This window comes from Anolis sagrei, chromosome 6, assembly GCF_037176765.1.
Source record: "Anolis sagrei isolate rAnoSag1 chromosome 6, rAnoSag1.mat, whole genome shotgun sequence".
Classification (NCBI taxonomy): domain Eukaryota; kingdom Metazoa; phylum Chordata; class Lepidosauria; order Squamata; family Dactyloidae; genus Anolis; species Anolis sagrei.
In genome coordinates, this window is record NC_090026.1 from 50,877,703 (window position 1) to 50,896,697 (window position 18,995).

Consider the following 18,995-nt stretch of genomic DNA (forward strand, 5'->3'; position numbering starts at 1 on the left):
CTGCAAGCAACAGGAGATAATTTCGAATTTAATTGGAATTTAGATTTTTTTTAAATTAAAAAATGGGCTGAACCTTTTCCCGCTTGTGAGTCTGAGGCCTATTCCAGCAAATACATACAATAGGCAGCATCCTGTTGATTTGTCTCAACCAGAGTAGACCCACTTAATGGTTGGATAGTCATAGGTAAATGTCATTAATGTAAAAATACATTAAAATACAGATCATACAATTACAAAAGCCAGGTCGTCAGAGTAAAATCACAAATTCATCACCATCCGCCAGTGTGATCAGCCGTTATTGACTAAATCATCTACTCTAGTCAGCACTAAGAACAGGGTCTAGGCCACAGTCAGTTGTACCTTTAAGATGATGGGAATCATCCCACACACAACCTAGCCCTCCTTCCTCTTCAGTTAATTACTAGCCCATCACATCTCATTGCACTTCTGTGGGAGGGAGTGGTGGCCCTTTGAGGTTTCCTGTGTATTATGGTGGTGGTGAGTACAATAGGCCTTGAGAATGAAAGTGAGAATATAGAGTCCCAGGTGTTTGTGGAGAAGTCTGTTGTAGAACCAACAGTTGACAAAAGAATAGGTTTCTTTAAAAGGGACTTCTGTGCTACACGATAGGCAATTTGCTGAACTTGAGATGCTAAAGCCATAAGGACTTCCCATAAAAGAAAGGATGGCAACCTTATTTTATTGCAGAGTTTGGAATAATTCTTTTTTTTTTTTTTACTTGTTGCTGTGTGTTCAACTCATTTCTAACTTATATCAACCCTAAGGCCAACCTGCCATAGGGTTTTCTTAGCAAGATATGTTCAGTGCCTCCTTTGGAAGGTAAGAGAGTGTGATGTGCAAAATGCAGATTTGAACAATGGCCCCCAGAGTCGTGGTCTAATGCTCAAATTGCACACAATAGGAACTGCAGTCCAATAACTTTTGAAGAGCCACAGAATCCCTACTCATGGTTTAATGTTGCATCATTGTGCATGCTAACATACAATGATGCAACATTTTGTAAATTGGCACTAAAGAGGAAATAGAATCAGAGAATGAGAGAGTTGGAAGGGACCACAAGGGCGAGTCCAATCCTGTGACATGCAAAAATAAAAAATACACACATTGTATAACAATTTATTATCAGAGAACAAGAGAGTTAGAAGGGACCACAAGGGCCATCTAGTCCAATCCTGTGACATGCAAGAATAAAAGATACACACATTAGGAACTGCAGTCCGATTCATTTGAAACGCCACAGAAGCTCTACCCATGGTTTAATGTTGCGTCATTGTGCATGCTAACATACAATGATGCATTATTTTGTGAACTGGGAGTAAATTGGAAGTGGAATCAGAGAATGAGAGAGTTGGAAGGGACCACAAGGGCAAGTCCCATCTTGTGACACGCAAGAATAAAAAATACACACATTGAAAGCTGTATAACAATTTATTATAGGGAGACAGTACAGAATAGTGGTTATAGAGATAAATAGGGCTGACATTAGGAATTGATAACATAGGCAGTTGCCCTTGTTATTGTGTGCCTTCAAGTCATTTCCAACTTGTTGCGACCCTAAGGTTTTTGGGACTGAGGGTGTGTGACTCATCCAAGGTCACCCAGTTGTTTCCATTGCAGAGCAGAGATTCAAACATTGGTCTCCAGAGGTATAGACCAATGTTCAAACCAGTGGCCCAAATTGGCTTCAGCTCACAAAATCCCATAGGTAATGTGACTTTTGGCCTTGCTGACTAGAAGATTCTGGGTACAGGAGTCCAGAAACAGAGTTTTTCCAGGCTCTGATTTGTCGGTAGCAGCAGTACCAACAAATCCTTGTACTTGTTCCACAAGTACAGAGGTGGTAGGACAGCAAAGCAGGAGGCACCCACATTTACATGCCCTCCAACATTTCACAGATGAAACCTGGAACACATCTGGATAACATCAGACTGTGGTCCAGATGGAAGAAGGTATTAATGAGAAAGAAGAACAGAAGATTAGTTAGGACTGTCACTGCCAAGTTGGTGGACACTGCACCTCTGTTGTTGTACTGGAGGAACAACTGCCTATGTAGGACAGGTGGAGGGTAGCTGTTCATTTTTCTGGATCTTCTGCCTCTCCTGAAGCTTATATTTTGATATATATATATATTTTTGTTGTGTCAGGAGCGACTTGCAGTAAGTTACTTCTGGTGTGAGAGAATTGGCCATCTGCAAGGGCGTTGCCCAGGGGACTCCCGGATGTTTGGATGTTTTATCATCCTTGTGGGAGGCTTGTCTCATGTCCTCGCATGGGGAGCTGGAGATAATAGAGGGAGCTCATCTGCGCTCTTCCCAAATTTGAACCTGCGACCTGTCGGTCTTCAGTCCTGCTGGCACAGGAGTTTAACCCACTGCGCCACCGGGGGCTCCTATATTTTGATCAAAAAGATTTTGATACCTTTTCATATATTTTAATGAAAAGAAGGAAAATGTGGAGGGACTGTGACTGATGCCCCTTTGTCAATGTCGGGGACAGATATGAGGGTATTACTCCACTTCTCTAGGAGTGGGAGAAGAAGGCGGCTTCATTTATGAAGGCCAAGTAGGGATGAGCTGTTTGGGGCCCAGGGAAAGCAAAAACCCTGGCAGGATTACAGCTACTAAAAATCCAAAAGCCTATTAAAATGAAAACCAGATTGATTCTTTTTCAGCTGACACAGAGGGAAAAGAGGACTCCTCCCCACTGCTCTTTAATCTGTTTGTTAATAGAAAGATTATAGCATTTGTGTGCTTGTTTACTAAAAAAAAATCAGAATAGAAGCCAAATCTGATTTGTTGTATTCCCAGAGGTAGGATCAACATTTGTCCCGCATAGGCTTGGAAAGTATGGTTAGTTCCTCATTCCTATGGCTCCCACCACCCCCTTCCTTCTGATTATTATTTTGCTCTGGACTCAGGGTTTAATCACGGAATAAGCATTCTCCAATATTTAGGGCATAGTTGGATAGGGTATGTAGAAACCAGCAACAAAATGTTGCAACATGTATCCTTAGATGTGTCCACAGTGTAGAATTAATGTAGTTTGACACCACTTCAACTGTCATGGCTCAATGCTATGGAATCATGGGAGTTGTAGTTCACTCTTCAATCAGCCACAGACTGCTGTTGTTTACTAATCTATAACTCCCATGATTCCATACCATTGGACCCTGACATTTAATTCTATGGTGTAGATGCATCCCAACCGATTTGAACCAGAACTTAGTGAATGACCCTTCTTCTCATGTCCCCTCAGGTCAAGGAGGAAGAATGTCAGGACAAGAGTGCTGCCTTGAAATACAGTTGTGTGTAAATATGTAAAATTACAACAGCAAAACAGCAGAGAGGAAACAACCAGGCACATCTTAACACCTCTCAACAAACTATCTACAGACCCACCAAGAAAATCCAACAAATGCTCTAAAATTAGAACAGCACAACAACAGAGAGGAAACAAACAATGACATCTAATCACCTCTCAACAAAAGATTGCTCCAAGCTCAGCCAGGCCTTCAAATGCTAATGAAGGTGGTCAGTTGAAACATTCACACCTAGCTCCAGCAGATAAGAGCTCTTTGCCCCACCCCAGCCATTCCACAGATATATAAACCCATTGTCCTAATTCCAACAGACCTCACTACCTCTGAGGATGCTTGCCACAGATGCAGGCGAAACATCAGGAGAAATGCCTCTAGAACATGGCCCTATAGCCCGAAAAAACCCACAAGAACCTAGTGATTCCAGCCATGAAAGCCTTCGAGAATACACAGTTGTGTGTGTTTGCGTACATACACATTTTTCCAACTGTGTCAATCATTAAAATAGATAGTTAGACAGACAGATACATGCTCATTTATATGTACTTTAAAATGTTCAATGGCATACTCTGTAGAATACTCGATAGCAGTGTTTCTCAATCTTTCTAATGCTGCAACCCCTTAATACAGTTCCTTCTTATAATCTTAACAGTCCAAAGACCAAAACATCTCTCTGTTCTGAGAGTCTAATGGAGTTTCTTCTCTAAAGCCTTCTGTTTCTACTGACTTCTAAAAGCACACAGTTTCTAAAATGGAGTCTGAGTCCTGAATAGTCCCAGATCTGGTCTCATGGTCTACAGACTCTCCCACAACATAGAGCAGTGGTTTTCAACCTTCTTAATGCTGTGACCCCTTCGTACAGTTCCTTATGTTGTGGTGACCCCTAACCATAAAGTTATTTTTGTTGACACTTCATAACTGTAATTTTGCTACTGTTGTGAATCGTACTGTTAATATCTGACATGCAGAATGTATTTTCATTAACTCTACCAAATTTGGCACAAATACGCCCACATTTGAATAATGGTGGTGGTGGGGGGTTGATTTTGTCATTTAGGATTTGGGGTTGCTGGGATTTATAATTCACCTACACTCAAAGACCATTCTGAACTCCACCAGTGATGATGATAATAATAATAATAATAATAATAATGATAATAATAATAATAATAATAATAATGCTTTATTTATACCCTGCTACCATCTCCCGAAGGACTCAGTGCGGCTTACAAGAGGCCGAGCCCAAATACATCAGTAAAAAAGCAACAACAACAATACAGACAATAAATAAACTTATAAACAAAGCAATAAACAGTAACAATAACACCACGATGCATTAAAAACATATGGGGGGCCAATTGTAATAATTTTTTTTAAAAAAAATGCTGGGCATGACAAGGTGACATCTAACTTGGATGGGTATTTGGAGACAGATGGAGCGAGCAGACAATCCTAGATCATTAATAAAGTGCGATTAGGGACATGTTGCTTAGGGTTTCCTTATTCTGGGAAGACACACTGGAACAACCACGTTTTCAAGCTCCTCTTAAAGACTGCCAAAGTTGGGGAATGCCTAATGTCCTTGGGGAGCAAGTTCCAGGGTCGAGGGGCCACCACCGAGAAGGCCCTATCCCTCGTCCCCACCAATCGCGCTTGCGATGGAGGTGGGATCGTGAGTAGGGCCTCTCCAGAAGAACGAAGAGATCGTGTGGGTTCGTACACACGTTTAAGGCCAAATTTGGGACACAGAACGCCCATGACCAACAGAAAATACTGTGTTTTCTGATGGTCTTTGGTGACCACTCTGACACCCCCTCACGACCCCCCCCCCAGGGGTCCCAACCCTCAGGTTAAGAAATGCCCACCAAATTCTTTCAGTATTTTCTGTTCGTCATGGGAGTTCTGTGTGCCATATTTGGTTCAATTCCATCATTGGTGGAATTCAGAATGCTCTTTGATTGTAGGTGAACTATACATCCCAGTAACTACAACTCGCATATGTCAAGGTCTATTTTCCTCCAAGAGTGCCTCAAGAGCGCCCCTGGGCAAAATCAACTATACTGCAAATGCTTACTTTGTGTAATGGGTTGAGCTGCCCCTGGCCATAATAATGTGGCAAGCTGCAATTTACCCTGTACCTTCCAACAATACCTCCTCAGTGTTAACTAGGGAATAATATATCGAGCTGATGTGAGAATTCTGTGTCCCCTTTCTGTCCTTGCATGCCTCTAGAGAAGGCTTTTATTCCGCCTTGTTCACAGACTTTTATGGGGATTTCAGATCTATTTTAGATTCTCCTGAGTTTCCTCACTACTTTTTCCATCTTCTGGAAACAAGAGAAAACATGGGGAGAAAAAGAATGTATATTGCTGCCCAACAGTTGTTGATTGATAGCTCTCAGAAACAATACCCAAATTGGGTATCTCTCCTCCTTGTCCAGACACTGAAATCTATTCCTTTCCCAAACATTTTGCTTTTTTATTTCCTTCCATTGACTGTTCTTGTCTCAACTTACCAACACTTTGTGCCAATAAATTGTTATTGTGGTATTGGATATGTATATTTCTCCCCTTAGGGTCATTTTTGTAAGATGTTTTCTGTCCCCGGAAATCTTGAGTCACCTGATATGTCGTCCTGTGCATAGGTGGTATGGCATTGGATACATTCCCACTGGCATAGAGGAATGTCATTTGATACTTGGAGAACTGCTGAGTACTGTTGTCTCAGCAGCAGCCTCTGCCAATCTTAGAACGCACAAAAAGGTTTCCAGGAAAGAAGGTGAAACCCAAGCATTCTTCATGGAAGGGGGCCTTATGGTATTCCAGATACTGTTTGATTCTAGGTCTCATCAGCCCTAGCTAAGATACCAACGGTGAAAGACAATAGGAACTACAGTCTAATGATGTTTGGAGTGCTACAGGATCCCAACCCATAGTTTAACATTGCATCATTGTATATGTAAACATATAATGTTTTGTAAGTTGAAAGCAAAGTGGTGACTTTCATTTAATAATAATACTTACTTAGGCGATCCCTCGTTGTCCAAGTAGGATAGTCTTCCAAGATCAGTGTACTGGTGGGTCCGTAGGTGACTGTGGAGCCCTATTCTTGATTCGCATCTTCTCCCACAGTGAGGGCATTGGTTTCCAGGTAGAAGGGCTCGGTTGGGGTTGCCTTGACACGCCTTCCTCTTGGCACGTTTCTCTCTTTTGCCCTCCATTCATGCCTCTTCAAATTCTACAGCACTGCTGGTCACAGCTGATCTCCAGCTGGAGCGCTCAAGGGCCAGGCTTCCCAATTCTTGGTGTTTATGCCAGAGTTTTTAAGATAGGCTTTGAGCCCATCTTTAAATCTCTTTTCCTGCCAACAAACATTCTGTTTTCCGTTCTTGAGTTCGGAGTAGAGCAACTGCTTTGGGAGACAGTGGCCAGGCATCTGGACAACGTTGCCAGTCAATGCTGGTGGTCTTTGCTTCTTCCAGCACGCTGACATTTGTCCACTTGTCTTCCCAAGAGATTTGCGGGATTTTCTGGAGGCAGCACTGATGGAATCGTTTCAGGAGTTTTACGTGATGTCTCTAGACAGTCCACGTCTCGCAGGCATATAGCAGGGTTGGGAGGACAATAGCTTTATAAACAAGCCCCTTGGTATCCCTACGGATGTCCTGGTCCTTAAACACTCTCTGCATCATTCGGGGAAAAGCTGCACTTGCAGAGCTCAGATGGTGTTGTATTTCAGTGTCAATGTAAACTTTTGTGGAGAGGTGGCTGCCAAGGTAGTGGTAGATCAATAGGTACTACCTTAGTACCTATTGATCAACATTTTCTAATGTTACACCATTAAGCTGTATTTCTGGCATTGGAGAGGGATTGGCTGGTGACTACTGGAAGAGCACTTTGGTTTTCCCGATGTTCAACGGCAAGCCGAGCTTCTTGTATGCTTCTACAAAGGTATTTAGAGTGCCTTGTATGTCTTCTTCTGAATGCTTACAGATGCCATTGTCATCAGCATACTGGAGTTCTATAACAGATGTTGTGTAACCTTGGTTTTGGCTTTCAATCTGCTGAGGTTAAATAGCTTGTCATCTGTCCAATTGATTTCCACTTCGGTGGGAAGTTTCCCATCAACAAGATGAAGTATTCTCTATGAAGATAGAGAATAAAGTTGGAGCAATAACTTTATTTATAATAATAATACTTTATTTCTATTCTGCTCTATCTCCCCAAGGGGACTCAGGGCAGATTCCAGCATATACAGAGTTAAAGGCAAATATTCAATGTCTAGGAACAACGATACACAGATAAAAGTAAAGGCTTCCCCTTTCATCTGCAGCTCTGGGGATGGTGCTCATCTCCATTTCTAAGCTGAAGAGCCTGTGTTGTTCATAGATATCTCCTAAGTCATGTGGCCTGCATGACTGCATGGAGAACTGTTTACCTTCCCACCAAGGTGGTACCTATTGATCTAGTCACATTTGCTTGCCAACTGTTAGGTTGGCAGAAGCTGTGGCTAACAGTGGGAACTTTCCCCATCCCATGGAATGGAACTGCCTACTTTCCAGTCAGCAAGTTCAGCAGCTCAGCGGTTTAACCACGAGAATAATTTATATTCATTGTTGCATTTCTTCAAGTTAATTTTGATCCTAAAGTGAACCTAACAGTTTTCTAAGGCCAAGAATCATAGAATCCTAGAGTTGGAAGAGACCTCATGGACCATCCAGTCCAACCCCCTGCCAAGAAGCAGGAAAATCATATTCAAAGCACCCCCGACAGATGGCCATTCAGCCTCTGTTTAAAAGCTTCCAAAGAAGGAGCCTCCACCACACTCTGGGGCAGAGAGTTCCACTGCTGAACAGCTCTTACAGTCAGGAAGTTCTTCCTCGTGTTCAGATGGAATCTCCTTTCTTGTAGTTTGAAGCCATTGTTCCACGTCCTAGTCTCCAGGGCAGCAGAAAACAAGCTTGCTCCCTCCTCCCTATGACTTCCTCTCACATATTTATACATGGCTATCATGTCTCCTCTCAGCCTTTCTCTTCTTCAGGCTAAACAAGCCCAGCTCCTTAAGCCGCTCCTCATAGGGCTTGTTCTCCAGATCCTTGATCATTTTAGTCACCTTCCTCTGAACACATTCCAGCTTGTCAATATCTTTCTTCAATTGTGGTGCCCAGAATTGGACACAATATTCCAGGTATGTCCCTATAACATCCCCTCACATATTTATACATGGCCAGAGTTATGACTCACCCAAGGTCATTCAATGGGTTTTCAACACTGAGTGGAGAATCGAACCCTGCTCTTCAGAGTCATAGTCACACACCACACTGGCTCTCTGATAATGCTTAGATGGAATTATTAGGGATGGGGAGGAATAAATAAATGCATCAGTATCTCTCAATGTGATTTCCTCACATCCTCAAATGCAAGAGAGATAGTGTGATGTGTCCAATGGATTAAACATAGCTCCTTCCAGTCAAAAACAGACAAGCGTAGCACACCATTATTCTACAGTCACTTAAGATATAAGCATGCAAAAGGTTAAAAAGTTAACAATAACCACAATCAATTTTTTCTTTGTGTCTATGGAAAACTGTTACCACCGCCATCAGCACTCTGTCCCAATACTCAAACCTTTCCAGTTTAGTAAAGGTTCATGTCGTATTTATTCTTAGTGTGCCTCTCTTTCAGAATCAGCCACAGCATCAACCAGCAGAGCAGAAACAACTCACAAAACCTCAGTTAGCCTCAGAGGATATTGTTGACTGTCATCTCAGGATGGCTGAACAGGATCCACAGCTTCAGGTAAGTGAGAATGAGCTTGATCTCAAGAGTGGCAGTTACCTCGTGAATTAGCCCCGAAATGACATTCAAATATCTCCACTAGAGAAGAACACTGGCGATAGTTAGACCGATTCCATAAGATATTGATTGGGAGCCCCAGTCCTCCCAGTTACAAAAAAATTTACTTTGAAAAAAGTGATCAGCAGCAGATAATGGTGCTGAAAGTGGTGGAGGACTCAACTTTTTTGTCAGTGACTTTTGTATAAAAAAATAAACTGGAGATCTTTAATTGAAGATTATCTTTGTCAATTAAAGACAACAAAAACCCTCGGGTAAAAAGGAAGGGAAAGAAGAAGGTATTGAGGAGAGGTGGAGGGAAGATAAGAAGAAAAAAGAGGGGGGAAAATCCAAAATGGATCTTATTTATTTATTTATTTATTTATTTATTTATTATATTTATAGCCCGCCTTTCTCAGCCATACGGCGACTCAAGGCGGGTTACAGTTTGGCACAATTCAGTGTCAGGCATTCATAAAAGTGCCATTAGAAACAATCAACAATACAATATAAAACACTAGCTGTAGTCACCATGCGTTGCTGTGGCCTACCTTTCCTCCCTCTTTCCCTTCTCCTTTCTTTCTCTCCTTCCTTCCCTCCTTCTTTCCTTCCCTTTTTTCCTTCATTCGCTCCTTCCTTCCTTCTCTTCCTCTTTCCCTCCTTCCCCCCTTTTCCTTCCCTTCCTCTTTCTCCCCTTTCTTCGTTCTCCACCTATTCTTGGACTGCAACTCCCAGCAGTCCTCCTGAACAATCAATCAATCTATCTATCTCTAATCTATATATCTATCTATCTGGAGGATTGCTGGGAGTTGCAATTCAGAAACAGGAAATTGGAAATATGCAGGGATTGGGATGCTCTCAAAGAAATACAAGGAGAAGAAAGCTTGCAGCTTGAAAACAGTGCATTTGGACCATCCTCCTCTCCTAAAGGGCCTGGTCTAGGGGATGCTGGGAACTGTAGTCATACAGGGAGCACACCACCCCCTTGTTGTGTCAGCTCCACTGGCTGCCAATCCAATTCTGAGCACAATTCAAAGTGCTGGTTTTGACCTACAAAATCCTACACGGCTCTGGCCCAGTGTATCTGTGCGAAGTGATCTCCCTTTACGTCCCACCCCGCAGTTTAAGATCGGCCGAGGGGGCCCTGCTCTCAACCCCGCCAGTATCACAAGTGAGGCTGGCATGGATGAGGAGCAGGGCCTTCTCGGTGGCAGCCCCCTGCCTGTGGAACTCGCTCCCCGGGGAAATCAGAACAGCGACCTCACTCCTCTCTTTCAGGAGAAAACTCAAAACATGGATGTGGGACCAAGCGTTTGGCCAAACGGGCAGGTAAAGAATTGACATTATCTAGGAAAGGTCTAATGGAATGGAATCTGGAACCCGGAATGACGAATGCGGAGCACGTGAATAGTTTCTATATGTTGTGTTTATAGATTGTTGATTACTTCGTTTGTTTTAACCATGATAATTGTTTTAATTGTTTAATTATAATTGTCATTTTGTGTAATTGTAACTGTATAGGCATCAAACGGTGCCTCGTTGTGTAAGCCGCCCTGAGTCCCCCTTCGGGGGTAGAGAAGGGCGGGGTAAAAGTACCGGAAATAAAATAAAATAAATAAATAAATAGTCCAGAAGATAGTGTGAATATGCTATTGTGTGTTTTGTTTGCCAGGAGAAGTTTTTGCGCATGCGCCGTAGCATCTTTTTGCTTTATTGGCTTTTAAAGTCCCTTCTAATTTTTTTATTGTTTTTATGAGTGATGGTCATTCATTGGCCTGATAGGTGTAGATGGCGACCCTTCAGAAATGGCTGAACAACCCCCCTGGGGGTCGTGATCCCCAGGTTGAGAAACGCTGGTCTAAGCCATTAGCAGTCAGTTACAGCAGAATTATATTGCTAAAATGCAAGCTTGGGACAATGAAAGAGATGCTTATGAAAGATCATGAACATTCAATTTTTACTAGTCTCGTCAAACCAAATTTTTGGACTAAGATTAAGAATTTTTACGTCTGGATAGCTGGATCTCAGGATTCTAGTTAAAAAATAAAAAGTGGGTAGACTTGTAAATTAGAAGTCAGCTCACCTGTGTCTCTAGGAAACATTTGTATATATTGCAGACGTGCTGAGACCACCACTTTCCCTGCAAATCCTGCTGTTAAAATGTATGTGCTGTAGTTATTAAGCAATGGAGCAAAAATACTCTTTTTATATGTTCTAAAGCTTGAGGCCATGTACCAGAGTCTGCAGTCTGAGAATCTCTTACACCACATAACAAATTTTGATAATATTTCTATTCCTGGTTTGAAAGCGTTGTTTGCTGTTTGATTGTGTGGTATTTACTTTAAAAGTAGTTGTTATACTCAAGAAATCCTGTTTTAGTGGCTGCCACAAGCCATGTTGAATTGGTAGGTTCTTGTGGGTTTTTCGGGCTATAGAGCCATGTTCTAGAGGCATTTCTCCTGACGTTTTGCCTGCATCTATGACAAGCATCCTCAGAGGTAGTGAGGTCTGTTGGAATTAGGACAATGGGTTTATATATCTGTGGAATGGCTGGGGTGGGGCAAGGAGCTCTTCCCTGCTGGAGCTAGGTGTGAATGTTTCAACTGATCACCTTCATTAGCATTTGAAGGCCTGCCTGAGCCTGGGAAAATCTCTTGCTGGGAGGTGTTAATATGTGCCTGGTTGTTTCCTCTCTGTTGTTTTGCTGTTGTAATTTTAGAGTTTTTTATTTATTATTTATTATTTATTTACTTTATTTGTATACCGCACTATCTCAGCTCGTAGGCGACTCAGTGCGGTTTACAACAGGACAATATACAAAGTGCATAGCATTAACATCTAACAGTCATTAAAGCAGTTAAAACAATACAACAATACATCAGCAAATGAACAAACATCAATACATCCAATAACTAATCCGTCACGTCTCATCAGTAAAATCACAATCCGATCTCCTCATCCATTATTCCAGTTCCAAATTCAGTCAATTGATTGCACTGCTTAATTGAACGCCTGTTCAAAGAGCCAGGTCTTCACTCTTCTCCTGAACACCAGCAGGGAGGGGGCCGATCTAACGTCTGCGGGAAGGGCGTTCCACAGCCGAGGGGCCACCACGGAGAAGGCCCTGTCTCTCGTCCCCGCCAGCTGTGCTTGTGGGGCTGGCGGGATCGAGAGCAGGGCCTCCCCGGACGATCTTAATGTCCTAACTGGTTCATAGGGGGTGATGCGTTCGGACAGATAGGTCGGGCCAGAACCGTTTAGGGCTTTAAAGGCTAAAGCCAGCACTTTGAATTGTGCCCGGTAGCAAATTGGCAGCCAGTGGAGCTGGCGCAGCAGAGGAGTGGTGTGCTCCCTGAGTGCCGCTCCTCTTAACAACCTGGCTGCCGATCGTTGGACCATTTGTAGCTTCCGAGCCATCTTCAAAGGCAACCCCACGTAGAGAGCGTTGCAGTAATCTATACGGGATGTAACCAGCGCGTGGACTACCGTGGCCAAGTCAGACTTCCCAAGGTACGGGCGCAACTGGCACACAAGTTTTAAAACTGGTAGCCAGATTTTGTTCATTTTCATGGTCTCTTCCTTTCTGTTGACATTGTCCACATGCTTGTGGATTTCAATGGCTTCTCTGTGTAGTCTGACATGGTGGTTGTTGGTGTGGTCCAGCATTTCTGTGTTCTCAAATAATATGCTGTGTCCAGGCTGGTTCATCAGGTGCTCTGCTATGACTGACTTCTCTGGTTGAAGTAGTCTGCAGTGCCTTTCATGTTCCTTGATTCGTATTTGGGCAATGTTGTATTTGGTGGTCCCTCTGTAGACTTGTCCACAGCTGCATGGTATACGGTAGACTCCTGCAGAGGTGAGAGGATCCCTCTTGTCCTTTGCTGAACGAAGCATTTGTTGGATTTTCTTGGTGGGTTTGTAGATTGTTTGTATGTTGTGTTTCCTCATCAGCTTCCCTATGCGATCAGTGGTTCCCTTGATGTATGGCAGGAACACTTTTCCTCTGGGTGGATCTTCATCTTTACTCTTGTGGCTTGTTCTTGGTCTTGCAGCTCTTCTGATGTCTGAATTGGTTGAAATATTCATTGAAAAACTATAGGAAATTGCGCTGCAGGATGTCCCACAAATAACAAAGTCTTAGCAGTTTAATAAACTTTTCCCATGTTTTTATGATAGAATCAATTATTTATTTACAGTATTTATATATCGCCTTTCTCACCACTGGGAGGACTCAAAGCGGTTTACACATAAATAATGGCAAGATTCAGTGCCTTACGTTGGGCACCGATACGATGCCAATACAAACAGTTAGAATAGTAAAACCACAATTAAACATAAACCACAATTAAAACAATACAGGAAATTAAGAAATGACACTTATAACCCAAAAACAAAAATTGTTTTGCATAGTGTTATTTTCATAATGCTTCTTGTTCAGGGTATCTCCTCTTCTTGGGCATCACAGTTACCAAACTCTCCCAGTAAACAAAACCATTGACCACATTGTCTGGAGGATTCTGGAAGCTCTATGGAAGCATGCCTATAAGAGTGTCCGTTCTAAACAAATTGTTTCCCAAATTTGTTATACCGGTATCTTAATCCATTCTGTAAACCAGAAATGTTTCAGTTGCACATCATATGAAAGCCATATGCCACTGCCTACTTTTTCATGACACCAATCAACTTGGAAATAATTAGTTTTGTGCTTTTCACGCATTTATTTATTTATTTAAAGCATTTATATTCTGCCCCTTTCACCCCGAAGGGGAGTCTGGGCAGAGCACAACATATATATGGCAAACATTCAATGCCGGAACATAAAATAAGCTATAAATATACATAAACATGAAAACTTACTATATATACTCGAGTATAAGCCGACCCGAATATAAGCCAAGGCACCTAATTTTACCACAAAAAACTGAGAAAACGGATTGACTCGAGTATAAGCCGAGGGTGGGAAATGCAGCCGCTACTGGTAAATTGCAAAATGAAAATAGATACCAATTAAATTACATTAATTGAGGAATCAGTAGGTTATATATATTTGAATATTTACAAATATTGTAATTTAAGATAATACTGTATTGTCGAAGGCTTTCATGGCTGGAATCACTAGGTTCTTGTGGGTTTTTTCGGGCTATAGAGCCATGTTCTAGAGGCATTTCTCCTGACGTTTCGCCTGCATCTATGGCAAGCATCCTCAGAGATTGAGAAGGTCTGTTGGAAGTAGGAAAAATGGGTTTATATATCTGTGGAATGGCTGGGGTGGGGCAAGGAGCTCTTCCCTGCTGCAGTTAGGTGTGAATGTTTAGCTGATCACCTTCATTAGCATTTGAAGGCCTGCCTGAGTCTGGGAAAATCTGCAGACTACTTCAACCAGAGAAGTCAGCCATAGCAGAGCACCTGATGAACCAACCTGGACACAGCATATTATTTGAGAACACAGAAATGCTGGACCACACCAACAACCACCATGTCAGACTACACAGAGAAGCCATTGAAATCCACAAGCATGTGGACAATTTCAACAGAAAGGAAGAGACCATGAAAATGAACAAAATCTGGCTACCAGTATTAAAAAACTCTAAAATTATAACAGCTAAACAACAGAGAGGAAAAAACCAGGCACAGATTAACACCTCCCAGCAACAGATTTTCCCAGACTCAGGCAGGCCTTCAAATGCTAATGAAGGTGATCAGCTAAACATTCACACCTAACTGCAGCAGGGAAGAGCTCCTTGCCCCACCCCAGCCATTCCACAGATATATAAACCCATTTTTCCTACTTCCAACAGACCTCACAACCTCTGAGGATGCTTGCCATAGATGCAGGCGAAACGTCAGGAGAAATGCCTCTAGAACATGGCTCTATAGCCCGAAAAAACCCACAAGAACTTAAGATAATACTGTCCAATTCTGATTAAATGATTATTTACCTTCTTCAATGTAAATGTGCCTATGTATCCTTCCAATATTAATAAAGAGACAAACATAACAAATGTAATAATAACAATAATAATAATAAAAAGAGTAAAATAATGAACGTAGCAATAACAACAATTATACAGTAAAATAATAAATGTATAATAATAGAGTAAAATGATAAATGTAATAATAATAAATAGAATAAAATAATAAATGAAATAATAATAAATAGAATAAAATAAGAAAAGGAATAATAATAATAATAATAATAATAATAATAATAATAATAATAGAGTAAAATAATAAATAACCTTGACTCGAGTATAAGCCGAGGGGGACTTTTTCAACCTAAAAAAGGTCTGAAAAACTAGGCTTATACTCGAGGATATACACTACTTTTCACTGCATAGGTTTTAAAAAGTAAAATTGCTTAGTAATGAAGCTCTATCAGGATCAACTACTTAAATTTACCAATTCAAAGAAGTCAGATCTATTTATTTATTTGTTCATTCTTCCACTGTAAAATGAACCATCAGCACTCACCATTCCTCTTGTGCAAGGAATAGGAAGTTTTGACTTGTTATTTCTTTCAAGTGGTGGCGTTCAGTATTAAAATCCATTAATATTAATGAATTAATTTTTATTTTTCAATAACACTATGTAACAATGTTTTAAAATTTTTCTGCCCCTGGTTTGAAAGTGTTATTTCCTGTTTAATTGTGCGGTACTGACTTTGAAAGTAGTTGTTATACTCCAGAAACATCGTTTTTGTGGTTACCACAAACTATGTTGAATTGGTTGAGACTCGATGAGATATTCATTGACAACTATAGCAAAAGGTGCTGCAGGATGTTCCGAAAAAACGTTTTTGCAGTTTAATAAACTTTTTTCCATGTTTTTTATTATAGATCCAATTAGGAAATGACATTTGTAACTGAAAAACAAAAATTGTGTTACATAACAGTCTCAATATGAATTAATTAACTTTTAAATGACTTTTAAATGAATTGACCCGGACTGGACCTTGGATTAGATTTTGGATTCTGGTTTTAACAGGCGTGCTTTTAATCAATTGTTTAATTACTGTTTTTTAATATTTTAATGCATTGCTGATTGTTGATTTTTTTTTTACGATGTTCGGCATCCTATGATGCTTTTGCAAGGCCACCCTGAGTCCCCCCTCAGGGGTGAGAAGGGCGGGGTAGAAATATAGGAAATTAATCTATATATATAAATCTGTAAGGGGCGTCCAACGGGACAGCAAAACTCAAAAAAACCCCAATGAAAATTAACCAAAATTCCCATGCACATACCTCAACCCACAAGGTACGAACAAATCGAATCAAAATAAAAAACAACACAACAACACACTCACAAAAGGACAAAACAACTGAGCATGAGCAATGGCGCAAAGTCCCCGGCGCGCGCACATGGCCAAACGGCCAACGCACCCTCCGCACCTCCCTCCCCCCTCCGCCGAAGCCCTGCCCACACCCACCGATGCCCCGCCCCTGCACTCCTCCTCCTCCCACCCCCCTCTGCCGAAGCCCTGACCACACCCACCAATGCCCCGCCCCTGCTCCTCCTCCTCCTCCCACCCCCCTCCGCCGAAGTCCTGCCCACACCCACCGACGCCCCACCCATGCACTCCTCCTCCTCCTCCCACCCCCTTCCGCCGAAGCCTCGCCCACACCCACCGACGCCCCGCCCCTGCTCCTCCTCCTCCTCCCCCCACCCCCCTCCACTGAAGCCTCGCCCACACCCACCGCTGCCCCGCCCATGCACTCCTCCTCCTCCCACCCCCCTCCGCCGAAGCCCCGCCCACACCCGACACCCCGCCCCTGCTCCTCCTCCTCCTCCTCCCACCCCCCTCAATTGTAGCTGCTGGGATTTATAGTTTACCTATAATCAAAGCATTCTGAACTCCACCAAAGACAGAATTAAACCAAACGTGGCACACAGGACTCCCATGACCCAACAGAAAGCACGAAAAGGGTTTGGTAAGCATTGAGAAGGAAGAAAGGAAGGAGGGAAGGCAGGAAAGAAAAAGGTACCGAAGGAAGGAAGAAGAGAAAGTAGAAAGGAAAGAAAAATAAAAGGAAGGAAAGGTAGGAAAGAGATAAAGAAGGAAGGAGAAAAGAAAATAAAAAGTGAAAGAAGAAAACAGGGAGAGAAGAAAGGAGGCAAAGGAAGAAAGGGGGAAGGAATGAAGGAAAGAGAGAAGGATGAAACCAAGGAACGAAAGAAGGAAAGAAAGAGGTAGAGAAGGAAGAAAGGAAAGAAAGGGGGAGAAAAAGGGGGAAGGAATAGGTAGGTACCTCTCTTTCATAATACTCCAGATATCTACCTCTACTTTGAAAAGATTTACTATAGGCCACAGCAACGCGTGGCAGGGTACAGCTAGTTAATTAATAAAATCTAATCTACTCTAGAGCAGGGCAGCTTTAACCAACACTCGCTTCTTCTTTTTCAGGAGCAGACTCCTTGGACAAATGAGTTGCCAATAAGCACAGAGTGGGACCTGTGGTATTATGATGCCTCACCACCAACCCTGCCTGAGTTGTGTGAGAAGGAGGCCATCCGTGTTGTGGCACATATCTGTCTCCCAGTCATGGCCATCCTGTTCTGCGTCCTGGGGGTCCTGGGTAATGGGATTTTGTTGCTGGTTCGCATCCGTTACCATACCATCCAGACCATTGGTGATGCTCTTCTGTTGCACTTGGCCTTCTCTGACTTGCTGCTGCTCCTGACACTGCCCTTGGGTGTGGTTGCTATGGTGGGACGTTGGCACCTGGGCACAGCCGCATGTCAGGGCCTCCAAGGCCTCCATGCCCTCAACTTCTACAGTGGCTTCCTGTTCCTCACTGGCCTCACTCTAGACCGCTATGTAGCCATCGTGCGGGCACCCATTGCCCACCGCCTGCGCCTTGCCACCACTTGTTGGGCCAGGCTGGGCTTAGGACTGATTTGGTTGCTCTCATCTTCTCTGGCACTGCCCCACTTCCTGTACGCCCGCATGGAGGACCATGAGGGCTTTCAACTCTGCAGGGTGGCCACTGTTGCTGTTGTAATTAGCCTGGTCCAGGTGGCCTTGGGCTTTGTCCTCCCATTTGTCGTCATGGTAGTTTCCTACATGGCCATCGCCCGCACTCTCCTGTCATCTCCTTGTGGTCAATCACAGCGGGCATTGTGGTTGATATTATCGCTAGTCTTCCTCTTCCTAGTTTTGCAGCTGCCTTATGCTCTCCTCACCTTACTGGAAACAGCCGATTTGATGAGCCAACAGGTTTCAAGCTGTAAAGTCATCTTCCACAGAGACCTCGCTCTCCTCATCACCAGTGGATTGGCCTTTGCCCGCTGTTGCCTGAATCCCGTGCTTCACTCCTTCCTAGGTGTACGCTTCCGTAAGGACCTCCGGCGGTTAAGCAGAGACATTGGCTGCTTGGGAGAGTGGGGGTGTTGTGGTAAAAAGCCAAGGAGAGCCAGTAGGCAAGTATCACTCACAACCCACCTGGAAGGAATATAAGGAGTATTATGAGAAGATAGGACACACCACCCACTACCTGGTAGGACATTTTGGAAAAGAAGATTTATGTACTGTAGGAAACTCCAGATACTGTGTGTTTATTGTTTATAGACACAGAACATTTTAATTTAGTACATAAAAATGTAAAATGCATATAAAAATACAAATTGGCTTAATGTGTCATTTACAGTCAACTCAGAAGCCTTCTCATTACTTCGCTTTCTCCCCCTTCCTAACATTGTAACTAATCCCCCCAATAAAAGTATCAATTAATTGTAACCTTTTCCCTCTCCATAGTATTACTTTGTGTCTTTTCATTGCCTCAAACCTCTCTTTCCATGAACCTTTCTTCTCCCAGGCTGCAGATGAC

The 18,995-nt window shown here is 42.7% G+C and overlaps 1 protein-coding gene across 1 annotated transcript; it reads left to right on the forward strand.

Moving 5' to 3' along the window:
• The first annotated feature begins 8,999 nt into the window (after positions 1-8,999).
• Positions 9,000-18,733, forward strand: CCR10 (C-C motif chemokine receptor 10). The gene is made up of 2 exons (XM_060783160.2): positions 9,000-9,135; positions 17,573-18,733. The coding sequence occupies exons 1-2, from the start codon at positions 9,109-9,111 to the stop codon at positions 18,623-18,625; spliced, it is 1,080 nt and encodes a 359-aa protein (XP_060639143.2). The 5' UTR covers positions 9,000-9,108; the 3' UTR covers positions 18,626-18,733.
• Positions 18,734-18,995: the final 262 nt, after the last annotated feature.